Source organism: Thermobia domestica, chromosome 14 (genome assembly GCF_964235325.1).
Source record: "Thermobia domestica chromosome 14, izTheDome1.hap1.1, whole genome shotgun sequence".
Classification (NCBI taxonomy): domain Eukaryota; kingdom Metazoa; phylum Arthropoda; class Insecta; order Zygentoma; family Lepismatidae; genus Thermobia; species Thermobia domestica.
In genome coordinates, this window is record NC_137467.1 from 110,423,861 (window position 1) to 110,450,898 (window position 27,038).

Sequence of the window (27,038 nt, forward strand, 5' to 3'; positions counted from 1 at the left end):
AAATGTTACAAGCTGAGTACAACTTTTTTCTTTTTACTTAAGCAAAATTGTAATATAAGACTTATGCAATAAATTTGGTATTACTTGTTTTAGTTTCTTATTCCATTGATAATATTTACAAGTTTTAGGTTGTATTGTAGCACTACAGGAAGGAATCGTATTTAATTAGTAGTTTAAGTATCAAGCAGTATACAATTTAACTGTTGCTTTGTAGTTCTGTGCTGTTAGCTCTGTCAATAATCTCATTTGTTGATTAAAGAATTTTCTGAAATAACGCAAGCCTTATCTACCATCCTAACCTTATTAAACTCACAGATAAACTAATGAGAACTGGAAAAGAGATGTAGCAGTTCAACGAGATAATAAATAGCTATGTGATTTTTATTGTTGTTAATTTAATTGTATATTGTATTATAACCTAATTTAGTACCACCAAGTAAAAAGGAAGGAAAAAATGCCAAATATAATAGATGAAATTAAATTGTATATTGTATTATAACCTAATTTAGTACCACCAAGTAAAAAGGAAGGAAAAAATGCCAAATATTATAGGTTGAAATTATTATTAACAGCAATATCCATTTTTGTACTTCAGATAAAAGTAGTTGGGATAGATTTTGAATTGTGGTATGTGTCCTGTTAACCAGAAAAAGAAAGCTGGCAACACTAGTAACAAATGCACCATTTGTACCTAGGATCAAGCAATATACTACAATACAAGTAGAGTTCTCCATAGTTGATTTACGTAAACCAACACATTTACGGAGATAACAGCTTTTTATATATACTTTTAATTGTGTCATTACTTGACTCACTTCGAATCAGATGTAAATTTAATAAACTATATGAAAAGGGAAAACGATGGACCTCGAAATATATTCCCCGAGGTGATGCACGAAACTTAAAAATAGGCGCACAAAACCGCACAAAACAGGCACTCGCCACCTTAGACACATTTGTGTCAAATATCCGCGAATCAACAATTTGCTCTTTAAAATCAAAGAGATGTTGCATTTTCCATCACCATCGCCTGCCTGCTTTCAACATGCGCCTCTGTTCTACCCCGCCTCACGTACTACAGACAATCGTATAACATCACTAACATCGGCCAGGTGCTGCATCGTTTTCTCTGTATTACCAGCACGCACATCTTAAGTGCTGCAAACTACAGTTGTTCCCATTATTTTAATAGGCATGTATATATTAGTAAGGATGTTGGTATGCATTTACGTATAAAATATACACAATGACTATAAAGTATTATGTATTTTTATATATAATTATCCACACAGGTATCTTTAAAAGTTGCATTAGTACAGGCATAATATCAGGCATATCAATGTTCACCATTACACATATACAAACTTTCTTTCTCTCGTATAATATCATGATTGTATCATATTGTGCCATCTGTTTTTTTTTTCTTCTCTTTTTTTCTTCTTTTCTTTTTTTATATTGAGTAACTGTTTTTCCTAATTTCGGAATTTCCACGTACAGATTTTTTTCGATCATTACGCTATATGCTCACATTGCATCCATTCATCCTTTGCTTGCGAGCATAAAAATATCTATACAATGTTGTAACTTGAAAATTGTTCGCATATCAGAAAACATATCAAACTTATTTCTTTATATATATATTTCTTGGTTTGCTTTCGGTTCAGTCCAACGGAAAGCAGGTTTATATTCTTGGGAAACGATAGCTATGAATTGAAGGTGAAAATATCAATTAATGAGTTTGAATTTTAAACTACTCTTTTCGATAACCTATTAAAAAAAATACACTTTTAGTCCAGAATTACCATTTGGTCTGTAGTTAAACAGGTTGGTTTCTACATAATGGAAATGTCGTTTTCATAGTAAACTTTAGATCTCCATATTCCCTTTCTGAAGACTGCTAGAACTTCACAGTTGTTTTTACAATATCATTTTCTTCTTTATACACAGTGTCTGGCTTGAGAAGAACAAAAATATGAACACTTTGCTGTAACTTACAATAATATCGAAGCAAATCAAGTCATCAACTTTTCTACTAACATCAAAGATAAAATGTTGCTGCGATGCTAGAAAATAATAAGTGGTTTCCCAAAGAATTTATTGATCTGCTGAAACATATTTTTACTAGTATAAACTGAAATACTATTTAAATAGAATTACTTAATTAGCATTTATCAGTATGTTTTATTTATTGTTTTTGATTGTGTAATTATTGAGGAATAGTGACATCTCACTCTGGAATCATCTTCGAATTTTAAAATATCTGTTTCAATGCTGAGTACATTAATTCTTTATAACGCAATTTCAAATTCTGTTTCCTCTAATCTTGCCACTGCTGCCTTTTAATACCTCAAGCGCATGAAGTATTAGTATTAACTATGATTAGCACTGAGCACTGCATATTATTTATTGTAACTGTAGCGGGGCAGTTTAACTGACATCCGCTACTCTGAAAAATATACTTTTATAACTGCAAACCAAGCTAAACAACGCGACAGTACGACCAATACCTCCTCGTGGTAGCACTTTCATTCCATTGCCAATGTCATCTAGAATTGATACGAGAATAAATGTAAGGCTCCAACGAACAAGAAATGCCTTCGCAATTTTCCCTCATCATGCGCAATATTAATCAGAACTATCTACTAAAGCAGAAATAAACGAGAAACACTATTATGGAGTAAAATTCTGAATTATCTTAGAAGATCTTAATATTCAGGCTCTACTTTAGTTGAATGCTTAGTAAATGTGTCTCATTTAATTCTGATAGGGCATAGAATTGTCGGTGTTGACACAGCAATTGTCGGCGTTGTGAAGTAATTAGAGTTTTACTTGAATTATACGGTAGCAAGGTCTACTCTACAATGCTCAAAATAAAAATGACGAAAACACATGTTCGAGTGACATATTCCTCTACTAAAAGACATACAGACAGCTATAACTTCCCTTAAGCAGTAACGCTTCAATAAATATACAAATCACTAATGTTTTCCTGCTGAAAAAAACCTTACACTCTAAGCTTATTTTGAGAGGTATTGAACTACAAAAATTCTTACTCTTTTCCATGGACAGTCTGATTGATGACAAATGGAGACCACGAACAGCGTTAGACAGTTCCTTCATTGTTCTAATTGACAAGCAATGCATCTGAAATATCAGAAATAATACATTAAAATACATCCGTCACGACCCATGTATAATACTTGTTTGAAAGATGCAAATCGGGGCTTCTAACCCGTTCCTACTACTACTTATACTATAGATCCGTATAGTAAAACTATACACTACAATCTAATATAAAATCTACTACCAATATAGCAACACGAAGTACCACTCGCTTATTTCATTTAGGTAGAATTTATTAGTCCACTCTTTGATGTTGTATTCGATATTTGTACTAGCGGAAGCACAATATCCTGCAACCTTCCTTCAAGAATCGGTATATATTTTTAAATTGGTTGCCAACAAAATGTTATTTATTATCGCGTAATCAGCTCAACGAATTAGATAAACTCATTAACATAGTCAAATATTTAGTTAGCACGGAGCATACGCATTTTATACAACAACAGGAACTGCTACGGGCTAGCAACAGGTGTGTTGAAGCACCCGCAGTCATCTCCTTGATGCACGGGAATGTTGCGGGCTTGTTTGACCCTGCGAGAGAACTCCGCAACGCAAATTATATAAAGTCCCGTACGCAGTGTTGGGCAAAATCAATTGAAATCAATTGCAATTGATCAATCAACTGAAAGCAATTGCTCTGAAAATTAATTGGAATTGATTTCAATTGCAATTGATTTCAATTTGTAATTGACAATTAATTTCAAATCATAAAATTTGCAATTAAATTTTCGTCAATTGTTAATTGTTAATTGGTCACCAGGCAATTGAAACTTTTAATTGTTAATTGTCAATTGCAATTGAAATCAGCAATTAAAACTGAAGATAAGAAGATGTGTGTATATTGTGTTGTCCATTTGTTACTGTTTTACATATTTCAAATAAGGTACTTATAAGAAATGCTGGATAACTACCATCCCTTTGCCCCCCTGGGAAGAAAGCCGTGAAACTAAGTATTTTTAAAATATATTATGTTTATGGTTCTATCCCCCTCGAAAGAACTCTATATGCCCGTCATGTATACAATAGGGATGGGCACGAGCGAGTTTTCTTTAAAACTCGACTCGACTCGAAGCAGACATCTTTGAGCTCGGCTCGAGAACTCGGCTCGAAAAATTTTCCCCAACTCGACTCGAACTCGGATCGAGTTTCCAGTCGAGTCGAGTCAAAATGAGCCAATTTGAGCTAAATCCTTTGTGTAGTTCCAAGTACTACTCTCTTCAAGTATCCTACATAGGCAATATAATTATCAATGATAGTACTACTACTACTATAACTAATTATTATTATAACACTGTGTATAAACACGAAATATAGGCGGTTTGTATCTGAATACTAAAAATTAGTTGACTGTCGATCTCGGTCGTCAAGAAATCTTCAGGAGGCAGGGATATCGGTCACGAGGTTCTAGGTTTGAGTTCAGGAGGAGCAAGTATTCGGGCTCGAGACAAAAATTGTTAAAAGTTATAGGACTCGAGCCAAACATGTTCATAACTGCTCGACCCGGGTTTAGGGTTGTCAACGACTCAAGCGGCTCTCTCACAGCTCATTAATTTATCGAGCCGAACCGTGAAGTGAGCCGAGCCAGCTGGAGCCGATGGCTCACCCGAGCCGAACCGAACCGAGCTGATTGCTTACCCCAACCGAGCCGGTTCGAGCCATCGGCTCAGTTGAGCTGACTCGAACCCAGCCTATGAACTCGTTTCAACGGAACTGGTTCGAGCCATTGGCTCCAATCGAGCCGAGTCGATGACTCGTCCCTACCGAGCCGGCTCAATTGAGCCCAGTCGATGGGTCATCCTAATCATGCCAGCTCAAGCTGTTCGCTCAGTTAAACCGAGCCGAGCCGGTTGACATCACTATCCCGGTTGGGCTTCTACTTTGGCTAAAAAATTGGACCGTGCAGTTCTTAGCCTTGATGTTAAGAACTACATTATATACATTATATGCTCACGGCATCATTAACTTGCTCCGCAACAAATGAATTTCGAGGTACTTTGTTTTGCATCTTTTGTGCGTGTTTTGAGTCGCTTTGTGCGCCTATTCTCACATCTTGTGCGTCACCGGAAGTGGGTAAAATGGGCCTACAAATATGGCGAAACAAGTTATTGCTGTTCCGCCACCAATGAATTTTGAGGTCGTTTCCTTCACATCGTTTTGTGCGTCTACTTCCACGTTTTGTGCGTCATGAGAAGTGCGTAAAAATGAGTCCCCAAGGTGGGACGAAAATGAATCACTGTTCCGTCACCAACGAATTTCGAGGTCGCTTTTTTCGCATCGTTTAGTGGCAGTTTCTTGCTGTTTTGAGCGCGTATTTTCACCTTTTGTGCGTCACCGGAAGTGGGTCAAAATGGGCTTCCAAGATGGGACGAAAATGACCGAGAGTTCCGCCACTATCGAATTTCGAGGTCGTTAACTTCACATTGCGCACCCTTTTGTGAGCCTATTTCGACGTTTTGTGCGTCACTGGAAGACGGTCAAAATGGACCTCGAAGGTGGGACAAAATGACCCACTGCTCCACCACTACCGAATTTCGAGGACCTTCCTTTCGCATCGACTAGTGAATGTTTCATGCCGTTTCGTGCTCCTATTTTCACGTTTTGTGCGTCACCAGAAGTGTGTCAAAATGGGCCTCCAAAGTATGATGAAAATGACCCACTGTTCCGCCACTATCGAATTTCTAGGTTGTTTCTTTTGCATCATTTAGTGCCTATTTTTTAAAAAGTTTTCTGTGCCTACTTCCTCGTCTTGTGCGTCATCGGAAGAGAGTTAAACGGGCCTTAAAGTGGGAGTTAAATGACTCACTGCTTCGTCACTACCGAATTTCGAGGTCCTTCCTTTCGCATTGAGTGCCTGTTTTGTGCCCCTATTTCCGTTTTGTGTGTCACCAGAAGTGTGTCAAGATGAGCCTCCAAGGTGTGACGAAAATGATCCACTGTTCCGACACTATCGCATTTCTAGATAGTTTCTTTCGCACCGCTTAGTGCCTTTAAAAAAAAAAAAAAAAAAAAAAAAGTTTTCTGCATCTATTTCTTGTCTTGTGCATCACCTGAGGCGAGTTAAACAGGCCTTTAAAGTAGGAGTTACATGGCTCACTGTTCCGCCACTATCGAATTTCGGGTTGTTTCTTTCGCATCGTTAATGCCTGTTTTGTACTTTTAGTGTGTCACCGGAAGTGGATCAAAATGGACCTGCGAATATAACGAAACAAGTTAATGCTCTTCCACCACCAATGAATTTGGAGGACGTTTCCTTCACATCGTTTAGTGTGTATTTTGTACCGTTCTTTTCGCCTACTTCCACGTTTTGACCATCACCGAATTGCGTCAAAATGGTCCATCAAGGTGTGAATAAAACGAGCCATTGTTCCGCCACTATCGAATTTGAAGGTCGTTTCTTTCGCATCGTATAATGCCTGTTTTGTACAGTTTTGTGCTCCTATTTCCACTTTAGTGCGACAACGAAAATGGGTCAAAATGGCCTACAAGTATAGCGGAATAACTTAATGCTGTTCCGTCACCATCGAATGTCGAGGTCATTTCCTTTACTTTTTTATGCGTGTTACTTTGTACATCAGTGGAAGTGGGTTAAAATGGTCCTTGAAAGTGGGATGAATATGTCTTTTTCTGCCATATTTGAAGGTATTCTTTGACCCACTTTTGGTGGCGCACAAAACGTGAAAATATACACAGAAACGGTACAAAACATGCACTAAACAATACGAAAAAAGCGACCTCGAAATTCGATACTGATGGGACAGTGGGTCATTTTCTTCCCACATTGAATGCCCATATTGATCCCCTACCATTGATTCACAAAACGTGGAAATAGGCTTACAAAACGGTAGAAAACACGCACAAGACGATTTGAAGGAAACGACCTCGAAATCGTTCCTGACGGAACAGCATTAACATGTTCCGCCATATTTGTACGATACCATTGACCGATTTCCGGTGACGCACAAAACGTGGAAATAAGCGCACAAAACGACACAAAAATGGAAATTTAGCTTAATTACATGGAAATTTTAAGTTTGTACGGCACGCTTAATTATATGGAAAATTTTATACATCCTTCCTTTACGTTGGTCTACTTTACGTTGATTTGGGACTTTCAAATTTTATTCTTTTTTTCCACTGAAAAGTATATATAATTCAACAAGGAAATAATTATCAATGATAATTATAATAATTATCTATATAATTGAATTCATTGTAATTTGGTCCATGACAAACACTTTACCATTTCGTACTAGCTGTTATGTCTGTTCTTCGCACGGACCAGGTAAAATATCAATGTAAACAAACTGAACAACGGGAGAACAATTAAGAAACATTTCTAAAATTGGATATATTTTGTGTGAATATATATCCAACAACGTATGTGTGTTTTCATTGGGAAGGCCGATGGGGGATGAATTTGAACGTAAACACTATCGGGGGTGTCACTATACATCTGAGCAACCCCGATAAATATGGATTCGACACAAATATTGGTCATTTTCTACTACTTTTACATGTCCCGGTGAAGGCCCCCTCAGACCCCCTTGGTTCGAATTGTGAAAAAAAATCTCTCTGGCCCCGAGTCGATACCGCGAAGACTATGAATGTGACACTAACATCTGCTATTTTCTACTACTTTTACATATCCCTGTAAAAGCCCCTATGATCCTCTGGTTCCAATTTTGAAAAAAAAACAACGCCTTTGGTCCGCAGCCGATGAGGGTTGTATTTGGAAGTCAACGCCTGTGGAAGTATCACCATTCATCTCAGTGACAGCGAAAAGTATGGATTTGACACTAATATAGGTCATTTTCCATTATTTTCACGTCTCGCAATTCTCCACCCCCGGTGACTCCCGGCCCGCATACAATGGTGGTTAAATTTGAAAATCATCTCTAATGAAAGTATCACTATTGATCTCAGCGACCGCGATAACTACGGATTTGACACTAATATCGGTCATTGTGGACTATTTTTACAATTCTCGCGATCCCCTTTATAATGCCCCGTTCTTTAGCTGATGGGAGCTAAATGTTAAAGTAAACGCGGTCTTGAGTTTCACCATTGAGCTCAGCGACCCTGAAAACTATGGATTTGACATTAATATAGGTCATTTTCGATTATTTTTACATGTCTCGGAATTCCCCCCTCTGGTGACCCAAGGTCCGCATACAATGGTGGATGAATTTGAAAATCATCGCTAATCGTAGTGTCACCATTGATCTCTGCGACCGCGAAAACTATGCATTTGACACTAATATCGGTCATTTTGGATTACTTTTATATTTCGGTATCACCCCGTTGACCCCCGGCCCGCAGCCGAATAGGGCAAATTTGGAAATTAATGCGATCGGAGTTTCACCATGGATCTCAGCGACCGCGAAAACTATGAAATCGACACGAATATCGGTCATTTTCTACTACTTTTACATGTCCCGAGAAACGCCCCCCCTGAGACCCCCTGGTTCAAATTTTGTCAAAAACGCTTCTACTGTGGGACCTGGACCAAGGTACCCGTGACTAAAATTTGGTTACTCTCGGTCAACTTGTCTGGACCCCAGGCCGGACTCGGTAAACCTCCCTCTGAGACCCCCCTAGTTCGAAATTTAAAAAAAAAAAACTCTTCGTCTTGATCTGGGGCCTAGACCAAGCTACCCGTGACCAAATTTTGAAAAGTTTCGGTCCACTCGTCTGGTCCACAGGCCCCTCAAAGATAGACAGACAGACACAAACAAACTCTTTATTTTATTTATATTAGAAAGGTCAGATCCGCCGTTATTGTTATAGAGCAGTGCTTGAGCGATTGATCGTAGAAATTCAAACTCCGATGAGTGATAATTTCATAGGCTTGTTTCATTACAAGTTTAAACTCTTTAGTCAGTAGAGAAGAGGGCGTGAATCATGGGTCAGAGTTGATGACAATGGGCTTTGTTGGGTCTGTGGGTCACAGTGGATGAGAGTGGTTCATGATGGGTGGTGGGTCACGATGGGTGGTGAGTCAATTGGTCGTGGCTAAAGTTTTCATTGCCCTACGCCCTCTCTGAACTACAGTGCTGAAAATTAATGAGTGAAAATCAATTACAATTGATCAATCAATTGAAAGTAATTGCTGTGGAAATCAATTGCAATTGAATTAATTGCCAATTAATTTCAATTGCAATTGAATGAATGAATTCCACTGCAATTACTTTCAATCAATTGATTATCCATTATTACTGGCCAACTGCAATTAACAATTACTTATTTCAATTGTTAATTACAATTAACAATTAAAGTTACAGATTGATTGTTAATTGTTAATTCAATTGAATTTTGCCCAACACTGCCCGTACGTAGCCCCTAAGTAGCCCGCAAAATAACTATGCATACGGCCCTCAATGAGATCTCTGTAAATCAATGTTTGTTAAGGTAGACCTGTCTGTACTCACCCACTGGTTAACATTGACAGTTTCATCTATTTCTTTCATTTCAGTATTAAGCATATTATCAATAATTTGCCTACCTACATCACATGTCATCAGTTCTAACAAGTCTTGAAAGAAAACATTTAGATGTACTCCTCCAAACATAAGCTTAATATTTTGATGGTAAACACACATGCACACTGTGTAGGTGCCAGCGGGCCCACAAAGGAACAAATTTGAAGAAATCTATTTGTATTGTTAGGCACATAGTTTTGAAATTTTTTTTTTTTTTTTTTTTTTTTTTTTTTTTTTTTACGAATTAAATTAAATGCCGATTAAAATCAGGGAATTCGTGTTACTATTCGGTTCAAAATATCTTGTCATCGCGAATTTTGTCGAGGAATTTGAAGCTTAAAATATATAAAACGATAATCATGCCTGTTGTTCTGTATGGTTGCGAAACGTGGTCGCTTACTCTGCGGGAAGAACATGGATTGAAAGTATTTGAGAACAAGATCCTGAGACGAATATTCGGACCCAAGAGGAACGGGAATGGGGAATGGCGGAAACTTCATAACGAGGAACTACATACTTTATACGGTTTACCCAACATTGTTAGGGTCGTCAAGTCTAGGAGGCTTAGGTGGGCAGGTCATGTAGCTAGAATGGAAGAAAGTAGAAATGCTTTCAAAGTCTTGACTGAAAGACCAATCGGAAAACGACCATTAGGAAGACCTAGGCGCAGATGGGAGGACAATATTAAGATGGATCTCGCAGAGATAGGAATACAAAGTAGAAACTGGATCCAATTCGCTAAGGATAGAAGTCAGTGGAGAGTTTTGTGAACGCGGCATTGAACCTCCGGGTTCCATAGAGTTAGTTACTTAGTTTTTTAGTACAATTCTTTTAAGTTACACAAAATCAGTTGCTTTTTTTCTGCTTTCCTTCACTCCATTCACTTTCACTGATGCCGTCCTTTTCTCCACTAAAAATTTTCCTACGCTCATCGAGCTGGAAAAAATTTTCAACAGTCTTTCTTACTTCCGTACTTGACTGCTTTCGCCCTTTGTTCTTAAAGTCTGGAAGAGCATCATGTTTCTTGGGTAGTTCTCTACTGATTCGCACAAGACACATGCACATGCACACATGCACTTTGTAATAGAGATGCAATAAAGCCGGCTTTTTTGAATCGATGGTTTTTCGCACATAAAAAGCCGGCTTTTTTGGAAAAAAAACGAGAATTTTGGAAATTTTGGCTTTTTTCATTTTCATGATTTTTCTATTTGAATAGCTTTCTTATAGTATACTCTAAAGCTAAATAAGATTTCATGACCTAAATACCATATTTCGCTTTGGAATTCACCATCATGATGGATGGAGCACATGTTTTATGAATTAAAGTAAACATACAGTACGTAGTATTTGAAAGCAATTGCAGAGGATATTTAACTTCTGAGTTATCGACATTTTTTCTTCTCTACGTCATTTCTTTTTCAGTCATCCGTGTTTCATTTCGTAGAGATTAGCAGGCCTACTCTAGCTTCTAGCACATAAGTTAAACTTATATTTTTCAATATATCCGTCAGAGTGTACGTTTGTCAGTATATCTGTCACAGCGTACTTCCACATTTTTGTTATATTGTAGCTGTGCAATGATTTAGCAATAATCTTCCGGATACAACTTTGAATACAGTTTTCTAGAAATAATCAGTAGCGGATTCAGAAAAGTATTTTGGGAGGTGTTTCTCTGCTTAATGTTTGGTTTTTCTAAAATTTTCTAATTTTTATTTGGGAGGAGCTTGAAGTTTATGAGTATAGCAATAACTAATATTTCGGTTTGTTTGTATTCAGCAATAATCTTCCGGATATAAACTTGAAGACCATTTTATACTGATAATCAGTGGCAGATTTAGAAAAGTATCTTGGAAGGGTTTTTCCATATTAATGTTTAAATTTTGTAAAAATACCTAATTTTTATTTGAGGAGAGCTTGAAGTTTATGAGTAAAGGCATAACAAATATTTCGATTGTTTTAGAAATTCCGTAATTTCGGGATACAGGCTTCAATCTGTAAGACATCCCCACCCTAACCCCCTTCGCAAATCCGTCGCTGCTGGTAATTAGTAATAACAACGATTTAAAAACGATAAGGAAGTCGGCCAGGATTCACAGTACACGCACTATCTCTACATTCACAGATGGAATTAAAAAAAAAAAACTTTTGTCAAAATGCTCGAATTCGGGGTTGAATCCCGGACTTCCCGATAGAAGTGCAAAAACTAACTACTCACTCATGGTTGTTGTGCAGTTGTGCTTAACTTAAATATATTCTCTCTATATATGGCTCATGGAATCCAAAGGTTCAATGTTGCGTTCACAAAAGCTCTCCACTGACTTCTATCCTTAGCCAACTGGATCCAATTTTTACTTTGTATTCCTATTTCTGCGAGATCCATCTTAATATTGTCCTCCCATCTGCCCCTAGGTATTCCTAATGGACTTCTCCGATTGGATTTCCAGTTAAAACTTTGAAAGCGTTCCTACCGTCTTCCATTCTGGCTCCATAACCTGCCCACCTGAGCCTCGTAGACTTGATGACCGTAACGATGTTTAGTAAACCGTATAAATTATGCAGTTCGTTATGAAGTTTCCCCCATTCCCGTTCCTCTTGTGTCCGAATATTCGTCTCACGATTTTATTTTCAAATACTTTCAGTCCGCGTTCCATCATCGCAAGCGACTATGTTTCACAACCATACAGAACAACAGGCATGATTATCGTTTTATATATTTTAAGCTTTAAATTCCTTAACAGAATTCGCGACGACAAAATATTTTGAACTGAATAATAACACGAATTTCCTGAATTCAGTCGACATTTAATTTATTTGTGGATATGATTTTGGTCTGGTAATATCGATCCTAGATATTTGAAAGTATCCATTTTGTCGAAAGTATTATTTGCTATTTTAGCGCATCCACAATTTGCCGTATTACGATCCCGGTGAACTTCCATGTATTTAGTTTTCTCTGCATTTACTTCTAAACCAATGTCGTTGCAAGCGTTTAATAAGGCCTATGCATTTCTTTCTATTGTTCTCCCATCATCCCCTATTAAACTTACATCATCAGCATACGCCATAGCCTGGTGAATACCATTCAGCTCAAGGGCCTGGTTGCTGTCTTTAATTTTCCTTATAGCGTACTCCGGAACAATGCTGAATAATAATGGCATCTCCTTGTTTCAGACCATTTTCGACACTGAAGCTCATGGACAAGAATTTTTCTACTCGGACTTTACTCTGGGATTCATTTAAAGACATTTTAATTAATCTAGCTAGCTTTTTCAGTATTCCGAATTCTGTAAGAAATGTACAATACTTCCCTCCTATCCGAGTCGTAAACCTTTTTAAAATCAATAAACAGCTGATGAACTGGATAATATATTCCCATTTCTTTTCAAGTATTTATCGAATAGTAAATATCTGGTCAACAGTTGATCGATTTCCCTAAATCCACACTGATAATCTCTAATAATTTCATCTGCGTATGGAATCAATCTTGTTAATATAATGTTACGAGAAATGCCGCGCTACAGTAAGTTTTGTCGCCTTTCTTGTGAATTGAAACAGTGATTGATTCTTTCCACTCTTCTTAAATGTATTCCATAGTTGTTTTTTTTAACAAAAAAGTTGTTCTCCTGTCCTTAAAAATTCAGAAACCTTCAGGACTGGATAAACTGTGATGGTAGTTATAGGAAACCACGCGATAAGATGAACAGTCTATTACGCATATGATCCATGAACAGAAAATTCGGTACTTGCCCGATTCTAAACAACCTTAAGGAACAGTCAGTGCATTATAAAATTCGGAATTTTACCGATTTTGCAATTTCCGAAGCACCTAATAAGTGGTAACAGATTATTACGTATGTAATCAATGGTGAAAAATTTGTTCGAAATATCCATACAATTAGTTGTAAAAAAACGGTTTTTTTTTCTGTGAAGTTTTTTTTCAATAAAAAACATCGTTCTTTTCATGTTTTTTTTCAAATGTCTGTTTTTTTCTGGCAACTAGTATTTACTGATTTACGTTGCAGATTATTGAAATAATCAACAGAACTTGAGTCGAAGCCCTCGTAACTTACAAATCTTTTGTTTCTTTGTACCTATACAGTAGCAAAATTGTGTGATTATTCCTTTCGGCCCCAGGTCATTTTTGGCGTTTTCCTACATTTCCAGGTAGTGACTTATTGCTCAAAGACCATTCATTCGATTGATATGGTTAAGGCCTTGTTTTTTAGAAAATGGATGTGGCTATTTTTTGGTGTAAGTTGCATTGCAGTGTTGCCAACGGGTGGGAAATTATTGAGGGAAATGTAGGGGTGAAAATTTACAAAAAATCCCTAACCGAATTTCAATTTTTTTTGTATCTAGTACCACTGCTGCTATATGGGTTCAAGTCACCTAAAAGAATCTTTGGTATGTTGACAAGGTACAGTGAAATCCTGAAGTCGCTTGCTTCCATCCAAATGAAGTCGCTTGCTTCCATCCAAAGAGGGAAAGAAAAATTCTATCATACACATGAAATTTTGACACTTTTTATGCCTCACAAGCAAAAATCAAATATACCGGGGCTACAGCTTCTCTAATTATCCTGTTGAAACTTTTTATGGTGCGTTCTGTAGGCCAAAGACGAAGCTTTTAGGTAGTGGTAGTTTGTTTCAATGTAGCCAATAAGAGGGTAATAATAGAGGGAAAAAGGGAAATTTTCCGAATTTTTCACCTAAAAGCGGGAATTAATTGTTTTGGCTGGAAACACTGCCATCAGACAGACGAAAACTATCTGAAAATAAACCTTAGTACTCCAAGAATATATCCTACAAGTATCATGGCAATATATAACAAAGTAAGCATGAAATTAAAAAAAAAAATCATTCTACCTCAGAAATTCACCATTTTCTTACCATTTACAGAACATGGTTTATTATAAACCTCAACTGCACTTTCCGTAATTATTCTAGTGAAACTTTTTATGGTGCGCTGTGTAGGCTAAGGATGAGGCTGTTAGACACTGGTACGTTTATTCGAATGTAGCTTACAAGAAGGAAATAATAGAAATAAAAAAGGGAAATTTTTCCAAAATGTGCCCCTAAAATCTGGAATTAAAATTTTCTGTAGCTGGCAACACTACTATCAGACACACACAAACTATCTTAAAATAAGCTTTGGTACCCCTCTAATATATCTTACAAGTATTGTGACGCTATCTAATAAAGTAATCATGTCCATAAGAAATATCTCATTTTATCTTTAAATAAAATCACAGTTATCTTCCCCATTAGAGAACAAGGTCTACTGTAAACCTCAACTGTACTTCCCCTAATTATCCTATTGAAACTTTCTATAGTGCGTTGTGTAGAGCAAAGACGAGACTTCCAGATACGGGTACGTTTGGTCCGATATAGCCAACAAAAGGGAAATAATAGAGACAAAACAGATATTTTTTTTCCAAAATTTCCCCCTAAAATCTGGAATTAAAATTTTCTGTAGCTGGTAACACTGCTACCAGACAGACGCAAACTATCTTAAATTAAACATTGGTACACCACTAATATATCCTACAAGTATTATGACGATATTTAAGGAACAAAACATCTAATTACTAAAAATATATTACGGTAAACAGAAAAGTAAGAAAAAACTAGAAAAATCAAGGGTTAGAACCTAAATACGAATTTTTCCTGCGTTCCCTAATGACCCCATTGTAACGATCTGTACTTGCGTTTGTTAAGTAAGGACAAATGTTCGATTGGCGTAAGTTGACTTGCACTCGGACGTATAGGTACGGATTTATAAACAAAAATTTCTAGTTTTTTTGCCCAAATTTAGGAAAATTTTAATTTCCCTAACTGGCAACACTGCGCGCAGGCCCGTCCAATTGATGTCAACAGTTAGGTATCCATCCGAGATATCTACCTGGCAAGTCTTAAGGAGGTCTTTCTACAACAAAGGAAGCTACAGGGAAAAAAGAAGTAAAGGAAATTCGAAAATTTTCGAATTTTTGACTGGGGTGAAATTTGAGAGGAAATTCGACACCAAAAGAAAAAAATTACTATGATAAACTATAGTCCAACCATATTTTGCAAGAATAATATCCCGATATCTTAATTAGTGTCCACACAGGAGCGGATTAAACAAATGACACACCCGTGTTTGCCACTTTGGCCATCTGGGCCACCGAGTATACATTTGATTACATTTTTTTGACTACTAACTCGTGTTGTTGTTGTAGTTATAGTCTCGACTAATAATAATATCGTTGTTGTAAACAATAACTTTATAAGGAAAATTTTCTCTTCCTTTTACATCTTAGTTTCAACACTGTTGATGGGTGTTTCAAAATGAATTTTGGGACTTATTACATTTTACGTACAATTATAAGCAATGCATCAAGTAAAAGAGCACCTCAAACAGTCTTTGCTACAAGTGTTCAATGTGAGATTCATTCGTCACACGGCACACATCTAGTCGATAGGCGAGAAAGGCCCATAAACTTTCCGCCATATGGCACAAAACACATTCAATTTAGGGAAGTCTCGTTTTAAGTGTACCATCTCCTGAGGATTTGCTGACGGCCAGATACAAACATCATGAGTGTTCACATTAGCTCTTAGGTGAAATGTCGATTTATCACTGAAGACGACACGACCCAGAAAATCTTCATTGTTATGCAGCAATATTTCACTTACGAAATTGGCACGTAAACCGTAGTCTGTAGGCTTTAGACCTGTAGCAACTGCAAACGATAAGGACGTAGTTGCAAGCGTCTTCTTAATATTCTTCACACAGACCGTTGCACAGTACAGATTCAGTCTTTATTAAAACACAAAAAACTTTCTGCTCTCTAGTCTACATCTTTGCTGCTTGCTCTTTCTAACGGCAGACAGAAGAAACAATGCATGTACATGCGTACGTACAAAACTGTTTGAGTTGCTCTTTCATTTGATATAATATTTATAATTGTAATAGATACTACAAAGTTTCAAAATCCTAATATTAATTTTGAAACACCCTGCATTACTTATATTCATGTCTTTTATATACATATAATCAGGGCCGGTCCTAGTCAATTTGTCGCCCCATGCAATGGCATAATTTGCCGCCTCCCCGTTTCTCCAGAAAGAACAAATCTTAAAAGTCATGATTTTAAGTATGCTACTCCAGCATGAACAACAAAGGTGAGGGTAAGTGCAGTTGCACTCAGAAAGGCTTAAATACTTACTAAGAATGCAAACCCGTTGTGTCTGTTTGTTTGTTTTTTGTTTTTTTTTAAATCTATTATGTTTGTGAAAGATAAAGCAAACACATCTGCAGAGGAAAAATGGTAATCCTTTTTATAGAATTCACTATCGAGCTTCAATCTCAATGTATCAGTTTGCAATTCCAGTGCAACTAGCTTTATTATCTTTATTTCTTGATTTCTCTTCTATATCTGTTAACTTTTTTTTTTTTAACTTGTTTCTATCTTCAATGATAAGGAACTTGTTTCTGATAAAAACAAGACTAGTTGTCATATTAAAACTGTGATAACTTACTAAATGGAACAGATATTCACTACTATCCGAGAATCAAATTCTTGCATTTGGCAACAATCAAGCAATTTGTGCTCGGATTTATTCGACCATTTGCTTTAGCATTGTCCATGTGGCCTTAAACTAATGCAACCTATACATAATTTCTGAATGTAGTATTCAAATACAAGGTCAGCTTAGTAAATGTAACTACTGTCATCATGAAGTCTGTTTCCAACAACAAATATTTAATTTAAATAATATAGTTATGACAGATTTTGCCGGACCATCCAAACTTGCCGCTCCACGCAAATGCACGTGTTGCATATATGGTAGAGCCGGCTCTGCATATCACATATATCTAGTCGACAAATTATTTATATATGACATTTACTAAAATACTATTAGGAAATTAATATTAGTTTTTAGCTTTAGACAAGTTGTTTGAATTTTATACTGTTCGTGACATTATTTTCGTAGCTTTCACGAAAAAACAAAATTTCATTTCTACTTTTATTTGTTAGTTGATATTGATGAAAACTGCTGAAACCCGGATTGTTAATAGGTATGGTATTCATGTAAATTGTAAAATATTTGTAGCGTATTAGTATCTAGCGTTTAATTTATGTTGCATTTTACGGTGATTATACCTACATAAAAATATTTAATACTTAAATAGACGTAAGATGCATTACAAATGACTATTTGAAAAAAAACGAAATTTAGAAAAAAAACGAACATTTCTGAAAAAATACGAACGTTTTTTTTTTCTATTTACAACACTACATACAATGTATATGAAAGTTAAAACTTAAAAGTTTCAAGAATGTGCAGAACCATCCGAAACCAAGATCTTGATGTGCAGCCTGTAAGATTATCATATAAATGTATTTCTCTCATATTTAATTTTATTTTGTTCCAAAAATAGGGTGTGTGATATTTTGAAGTAAAAATACTACATACAATTTTGCTAGTTATTTGTGTATCATTTTTTTTTTTTAAATAAAAGTACTTACGTGTGTATAAGAGGTTAAAAAATTATTACATCTATTGGTTGATCCTTAGGAATTCATAATGTAAATTTGTTAAGAATTTTTAAAAAAATCTTTTCGAAATTCATGCTTTATTTTAGGTTTTATATTATTACTAGAGCAACCCAAAAGCATAAAAAACATAATAGCAATTTAGACATATGGTTGGTACCTTGAACATGGTTGTGGTTATTAAAGGGTCTATAAGAAACTAATTTTAAAAGGATAATAAAGCATAATTTTATAAAATAATGCATAAAGCATAATTTTAAATATATAGCACAATTCTTCGAAAATTCTGTTTAACTGCAAGTTTAACATACTATATTAATATTTTTTAAAACCAATATTTACAAAGCAAAATCATTGAGAACATAACAATGCAATAATGAAAAGCTAATTTTTATTTCTGTAAACTTTTCGGTGTAATAATTGGATGTGGAGAAAGAAAAGGAAATGAATAAAACTTTTCGCCAACAACGAATAGTACACAAGAACTCCACTCTATATTGTTATGTGTACCTCTTGAACTTGAGCATTTTCTGTATTTTTGGTGATATCTTTTACTTTCTCTTTCTGTATATATGCACCTCTAAGACGCACACAAGTCAAACAAAAACTGACTCGAGTAAAGCATATCTCTTTACAATGCATTAAGTAGAAATTTCATTAAATATGAAAGAAACTGGTTGCATAAAATATTAATAAATAGATCGATATATTTAGAATATTTAATGTATAGTAAATATTTTACATTATACAGGATTAATATAAAACACTGACTCAAATTAACAATACCGTCAAATGGGGTGAATAGAAACATGGGGGTGAATAGAAACAAAACTTCCAGATTAGTTTTGGATTTATCTGGACGATAAACTAATCAAGAAAACTGAAATTTTTTAACATAGTCTTATAGGGCTAAAGTGTTCAGGGCAGAGACAAAATGTTTTACTGAGTTGGAAACACTGAGGTAGACGGCAGTAGCATTAATGTGTTACTGAAATCTTAGACGGTATTTTAGCGCTCCTCAAACTTTCTTGGTAAGTATGACATTTTTATATTTGTTGCATCTGAACATATGCCTATTTTGTAGTTTGTTGTTTCATTTACTGACGTTCATAGTAAAAGTTTTCCTTTTGTAAATTATTTTTAATCAAAATTTAACTTTACTGGGTTATTGTTATGATTTTTAATTAGTGGGGTGAATAGAAACACTTCTTGAGGAGTGGAAAATTCTTGAGGAGCGGAAAAAAGGACCTGATAGGAATGAATCAACAATCTCTAAGAACAAATTTCCAAGTGTTCTGAAAAAAAAAAAAAAAAAAAAAAAAAGTGTGTGACAAACTGAAGGAGGAAAATATCAGGGCTGGATTTGAAAAGTGTGGAATTGTTCCCCTTTGTTGAGACCAAATACTGAGGATGCTGCCAAAAAGAGACAATGAACGAGAAGAAACAGAACAGCAAAAGGCATCTCAGACTGTAAACCGTTCCCTTATGGATCTTCTCAAGAGCATGAGAGAAGATGAAAAAATTAAACAAGGAAAGAAGAGAGTACGAATAGATGTTTCTGGTAAGAGTTTTGGTTTGTTTTCTGAAAATGATGCATTTTCATCAAATCACAACGAAACTCAACCTACCCTTGTATTGTCAGAAGAGGAGAAAGACAACATTCCAGACGATCACGAATTAGATGATGGTTTTCTAAGGCTGGTGATTTTGCTGTGGTAAAGGTTTATGAGAAGCTAAAACTCGATGAGACTATTCACTACCCAAGTGCGAAAATGTGAACATGATGGATATGTGGGTGTTTTATAAGAGAGCACATAAACAATGAAATTTTCGGAAACTTCTGAAGAATCGTTCTTTCTGCATGAGGATATTGTTACGAAACTGTTGGGTTTTATTAGGAGTTCGTCAGCACGCTTTAAGTATATGATAAGTTTCGGGCTCCTTCGTGGCTAAGCGGTTAGCGTACTCGCCTTTGGCGTGGGAGAGCCGGGTTCGATTCCCGGCGGGAGCTCATATGGTTCTGATTCCACGTTAATCAGTAGGTCCACGTCTCATATAGCCTCGCTGCTGAACGGGACGTTAACCTCAAAATCAACTCAACTCATGATAAGTTTCCCTGGTGATTTCAGTGGTTTAAATCTTATTCATATATCATCAAAACTGTATGGTCGTTTGTACCTATATCGTACATTGTATTGTTTTATAAGTTTGTAACTTATGTAATACTGGTCTTATTGAACTTATATCTTGCAGGTATGAAATAAATAGTTCGTTTCAACAAATACGCTGTTTCTTTTTACATTTCCAATAGTATAAAAGAAACAACAATGAAAATAAAGTCATTGTTTCTATTCACCCCTACTCATGGGGTGAATATAAACATTAAGAAAAATCAAGGTGAAGAAAAGTGGACTTGATAAATTAATATGACGTTTACTGAACTTCATTAGCATATTGAGACCTTTCTTTTGGAATAATCTGATACGCGAAATCTTTAACATCACCAGACTTATATACTCATATAGCCAAAAATGTGTTTCTATTCACCCCATTTGACGGTAACGCATAATAAAGCATAATTTGGGAAAAAAGCATAATTACACAAAAAATAAAGCATAATGTGGGTTGCTCTAATTATTACCTACATCAACCACTAATTAAATGAGTTTTTGTGCTGTATAGAGGCGAAACAAAGTCTGCTTTATCAATTTAAAGCACAATTTTGAAAAAAGCCCAAAATTTACCAAGCAAAAAAGTGAAGCAGAAAAAAACGAGTTTTTTTTTTTTCAAAAAAGCCGGGTTTTTTCCTAGCCCTTGCATCTCTACTTTGTAACGATCTTGCATCGTTTGGCCTAATCCTCGTTTCGCCTAACCAATTATCAGACACTTTTATGACAGATAAAAGATAAGCTTTATGTCCGCCATTTTAGGCGAAATAAGGATACTCGTTTGGCCTAATCCTCGTTTTGCCTAAAATGGTGGACTATAAAAAAATCTGGAGAATAAAACTGGAGGGAAATTATCGAAAAAAAAATCCCTACTATGTGAAGAACTGAGAAATACAGATGCAAAACCAGATAAATCCCTCTTCCATATTCAGTTTCATACCTGCAAACAACCTGCAAACAACCTAATGAGAAAAGCAGAATCAAATCCGGTTAATTCCATATTTCAAACAATTTGAGGTTTTGTACTGTATAGGATTAGTTTCGTAATCTGAATATTTATTGCAACTCTTCGTAAATCATTCGAAATTTTATTTGGCAGAATTTGAAGTGTGTGCTTTCATTATTTTTTTTATTTTTGGACTGAAAATTGAAAAAAAAAAGAAAATGAAATCTTTAGTTTTACGTCCAACGCTTATGCCGGTTAGGCTAAATGAATGAAATGGTGGAATGAAGAAAGTGGGAGGAAACGGGACAACCCCGAGAAAACCCACAAGAACGGTGTTTGTCCACCATAAAGTTCACATGGCGCAAGCTGGGATCGAACCAGGGACCCCAAGCACCGGAGGTGAACGCTCTACTACTGAGCCACCGCGTACCCTGGACTGAAAATGGAGACACTATACGTCTTAACCTAACTGTTCGTGAAACTTTTCTGTGCTTATTTGCTTTTCTTTAATAATTACTAGACAAATGCACGCAAAATCGAAAGAAAACGATACTCTAAGCAGCGATGATCATAATTTTGTTATCAGACAACACCAAAATTGTCTAGAAAACGTACAAGACACATGAAAAACTGGAAACGAAATGTAGCCATGGTATCTATGGTTAAAAGTCATTTGTTTTGTATTTCAGGGTAACTCTTTACTTTGAACAGAACATTGTTGGATTAGGTTCTTCTCTAAATGGTCTCTTCAGCTTTAGCAGAACCTCTTTCTTAAAATGTCTCCTGTCAATTATCATTCAAAATTATAACATGTTTCTGGTACAACATGTTAAAAAATTTTGCCACTTATTTATCATTTCTGATTCTCTTTATGCCACTGTTTTGCTCAAACTGAACATTTGCACATTTTGTTTTGCTATATTTCAAATTCATATGTTGGGATGATTGGCAAATTAATATTCGCCCTATGTTAGTCCATAAAAGATTACAAACTCTTCCAAAATATAATAATTCAGTTTAGAAATGTATACGGATAGGTATAATTAACTCCACTTGTAGTTACGAAGAGTTTGACGATTGAAAGCAGCTCAAAGCTCACGTTTTACAAAGAGGTTTTTGAGGAATAGAAAACCGAGAAAATGGTGATGAACCAGAGGACGACGACGATATGTATTTCCATTTAGTAGATGACTATGGAGAGGAGGTTACATAATACAATTTTTTGCATATTCGGATCCATTGTTTTCAATTTAGAACAAAATTAATGTAACATTTATGTATCCATATTCATTTGTGCCAATCTTGTGCAATGTATAGTTGATAATACATCCCCCCCCCCCCCCCAATATTTTAGTACGCATAATACTGATTTCTGACTCTGACTCCCTTTCTTTTTGATAGGTTTTGTATCTTGAGCCTCAACAAAAATGGCCACTCGTCCAGATGCAAAAGCTATTATTTCCATTTACATGCGCAAAACCTGTTAAATCCAAACTATTTTCTTCAATAACGCAATTCACAGACTTGTGTGATTATAGAGCTTTCGACAGACCAACACTCACATTATTCTTATTTGCTTAATGTTCTCTAGTTTCTAATGTTATTTTACAATTATGACGTGTTTAAACAGTTTTTCTAGATTTGTCACAAATTTTAAAATGTGAATTTAACGGGTTTTGCTATTTACCTACTCATATATATTCGTTTATATCCATGGACCTAGTAAATACATAAAGGAATTTGGTAATCCTAACTCCTCGAAAATAGTTAATATAATATTAATCTATATATTTTGCATTTCTTAATTCTTTATATACTAGGGAAATTTCTCTCATATAATTTCCCTCTAGTTGAATGTCCACGATTTTTTCTTATTGTTCGCCATTTTAGGCGTAACGAGGATTAGGCCAAACGAGGATCCTTTTTTCGCCTAAAATGGCTGACACAAATCTTATCATTTATCTGTCATAAAAGTGTCAGATAATTGGTTAGGCGAAACGAGGATTAGGCCAAACGTGGCGACACGCTTTGTAACCTCCACTCTCCAATCTAACCCAAGTGGCACCTCCGTTCCTGAGTAAGGCTGATCTAAACCCATACCTCAGAAACACAAGTACAACAAGGAATCAGAAAAAGGCATATAAGATACAGGCTTGATGTTGGAGATCATTTTTTGACATGAGAGTATTGAAACTTTTATAATAAAACAATATATTTCACTAACATAATAACATTTGTATTTTTTATCATTTACATTTGTATTTTTATCAAATGATTTAATTCTTCCTTGTTCAGATGGTGACACTTTAAAGGAGGGGTTGGTGAAAGAAAATGAAGTGGCATAAAGAAAACGATCTCTTTAAAAAAAAAGGTAGAAACAAAACAGTTTTTCACACGACATTTCACTGCCTTCATATGGCCATCTCTTAAACAGCAAAAGGAAAAAAAGGAAGCAAAGTAATTGTAACCATATGGTCCAGCTCATCGAATATTAATGAAGAAAAATTTTAACTTTTTAAGTGATCCTCGTATAAAAGCACGCTTAAGAATTTTTCTCTTAGCAAACAGACGAATATGCATGCGTGTGTGTGCGTCACGTCTGCGACGGAAGTCTTGGTGGACCCTCTCGTCTCTCCAAATAAGGTGCTAAAATTCAGCACAGGGAGCAAACTTCGTCTCCAAAAATTCCTGCCTATAGGTTGTCAAAGTTATTTTTTGCTCTGACATCAACAGTTTGTATTGCGAGCCCCTCTGCTTGGTAGAAGCACGGAGATGGGAAAAAGAGACAGCCAGTCAATTTCGGATGAGCAGACGAACAACACTGCGCGTACTATTGTACATTTGTTATGTAGTTAATTGTAGTGTTTAGCGCATTAAAAGTTGTATGGTGAAACGATGAACCAATACTAAATATATGGTGCGTTGATGATAATGAAAATGTTACCTCAAAAAGAAAAATTGAAGTCTTAAAACATTTGTTCGTAATTGTTGCTTGTAAAGTCGTCTTGACAACAAGGAGCTAACTATGCAATGGAGAAACTTCAAGAGCACCCGAAAGACGATAAAATGGAAAGTAAGGGAATTCATTCCCCCAATCTTAAGGACATCCCCCTGGGGCTACCAAAGATTATCTTTCTTCAGTACCAAAGTGAGTGAGAAGCGAAAGTGCGAAATATAAAAAACGTACGATGTAAAATTCAATCGGTGGTTCGCGACTACCGCGTTTTCCGCGAATGTAATAAGAATAATTGAGCCAAGTGGAAAATTGCATTATCATATTTAATTATTTAATCGAAGTGCCAAAATGTAATGTAATATGTGTTTGTGCAGTTTCAGTGTTGTTTATTAAAGTGAAAAGTGAAATTTCGCATATCCTTTATCAAAATAATTATCATGATTCAATTTTATATTTTCTAGTTTAAGAGATTTTAATCTACTTTTTCTTTCCAGTATAAATAACTAATGCCTATACAACACAATAATTTTCGCATTATTAAATTGTATCGGCATTGAGAATACGATTAGAATCAGCTTTTATGTTAGTTTCCCAGAATGTTCTGACCCGAACTCTGAACCGCACTATCCAGTGGTTATATGATTGGCTTTGGTAAAACCTCCGAACTGCTATTAAAGCCTAAAGGAGACGTCCAAAACATAGAGGATCGAATCCCGGACTGTCATAAATGCCTATACGCATAAATATACGTCTTCCCGAACAGGGACAGTCAAGGAACCCTGAATATCAAGGAGTCGAACCCTGAATATAATCTTATCACGAATAAAAAAAAACACACAAAAACACTCATGCATTCAATTAGGTCCAGAGACAAATCACCAAAAGAAAACAACATTCGACAAGACAAATAAAGGAAAATAAAAAAGAACTAAACCAAAATTGAAATTAAAAAAAAAAAAAAAAAAAAAACTTTCCAAGGATCACACATTCAGGAATCATTCATTCTGCTTGGTTGACTTCCATGTGGTTTCGAACAATAACCGTACAACTAACTAACTAACTCTATGGCCTATGGAACCCGGAGGTTCAATGCCGCGTTCACAAAAGCTCTCCACTGACTTCTATCCTTAGCTAATTGGATCCAGTTTCCACTTTCTATTCCAATCTCGCCTAGGTCTTCCTAATGGTCGTTTTCCGATTGGTCTCGCAGTCAAGACTTTGAAGGCGTTTCTACTTTCTTCCATCCTAGCTACATGACCCGTCCACCTAAGCCTCCTAGACTTGACGACCCTAACAATGTTGGGTAAACCATATAAATTATGTAGTTCCTCGTTATGAAGTTTCCGCCATTCCCCATTCCCGTTCCTCTTGGGTCCGAATATTCGTCTCAGGATCTTGTTCTCAAATACTTTCAGTCTATGTTCTTCCCTCAGTGTAAGTGACCATGTTTCGCAACCATACAGAACAACAGGCATGATTATCGTTTTGTATATTTTAAGCTTCAAATTCCTCGACAGAATTCGCGACAAGAGATTTTGAACCGAATAGTAAGACGAATTCCCTGCTTTTAGTCGACATTTAATTTCACCGTGAATATGATTTCCCTCTGTTAATATTGATCCTAGATATTTGAAACTATCCACTTTATCAAAAGTATTATTTAATATTTTAACACATACATAATTTGCTGTATTCCGGTCCGCGACACACTTCCATGTATTTAGTTTTCTTTGCATTTACTTCTACTTTTGCATTTGCATTTCTAAACCCATGTCCCTGCAAGCGTTTAGTAAGATCTCTGCATTTCTTTCTATTGTTCTCCTATCATCCCCTATTAAATTTACATCATCAGCATATGCCATAACCTGGTGAATACCGTTCAACTAGGCCCTGGTTGCTATCTTTGATTTTCCTTATAGCGTATTCCAGAACGAAGTTAAATAATAACGGCGACAACGCATCTCCTTGTTTCAGGCCATTTTCGACGTGAAAGCTCGTGGACAAAAATTTTCCTACCCGGACTTTACTTTGGGATTCATTTAAACATAACTTAATTAATCTAATTAGCTTTCTCGGTATTCCAAGTTCTGTAAGAACGTTGTATAATGTTTCTCTCCTAACCGAGTCGTACGCCTTTCTAAAATCAATAAATAGTTGATGTACCGGACTACTGTATTCCCACTTCTTTTCGAGTATTTGGCGAATGGTAAATATTTGGTCGATAGTTGATCGATTTCGTCTAAATCCACATTGATAATTTTCAAGAATTTCATCTGCGTATGGGGTCAGTCTTGCTAATAGAATATTTGAAAAAAAATTAATAGGATGTTGACAGAAGAGAGATACCTCGATAATTATTACAGTCAGTTTTGTCGCCTTTCTTGTGAATTGGAACAATGATTGATTCTTTCCACTCTTGTGGCAATTCTTCCTTGTTCCAGATAAGGAGAATGAGTTTGTGTATCTTGTTCCACAATTTTTCGCTTCCAGTTAAAATTAACTCAGCTGGAATTTCATCTACACCCGGTGATTTGTGTTTCTTTAATTTCTTTATAGCGGTCTCTAATTCTATTCGGTTGGGTTCTGGAATATACGGTTCTGAGGTGTGTATCTCCTTTTCTCCACGCACACTAGTTTTTGGTTGCGTGTTAAGCAAATCGTCAAATAAATCTTTCCATCTATTTAAGATGCTATCCGTATCAGTGAGAACTGTACCATCAGATTTCTTTAATATATAAGCACGAGGTTGATAGCCTTTCTTAAATTCGTTGATTCCCTTATACATGTCCCGGATGTTTTTATTTTTACTATTATCTTCGAGTTCCTT

General features: G+C 35.8%; 1 protein-coding gene across 6 annotated transcripts in view; it reads right to left on the reverse strand.

The window, feature by feature from the left end:
* The window catches only part of mtSSB (mitochondrial single stranded DNA-binding protein), a 205,155-nt gene that overhangs the window by 151,608 nt on the left and 26,509 nt on the right, over positions 1 to 27,038 (reverse strand). For all 6 annotated transcript variants that reach the window (XM_081738730.1, XM_081738725.1, XM_081738726.1 and 3 more), the window contains one exon: positions 3,054 to 3,144. In XM_081738730.1, the coding sequence (XP_081594856.1) occupies positions 3,054 to 3,144 (91 nt within the window). The remainder of the gene's footprint in view (positions 1 to 3,053; positions 3,145 to 27,038) is intronic.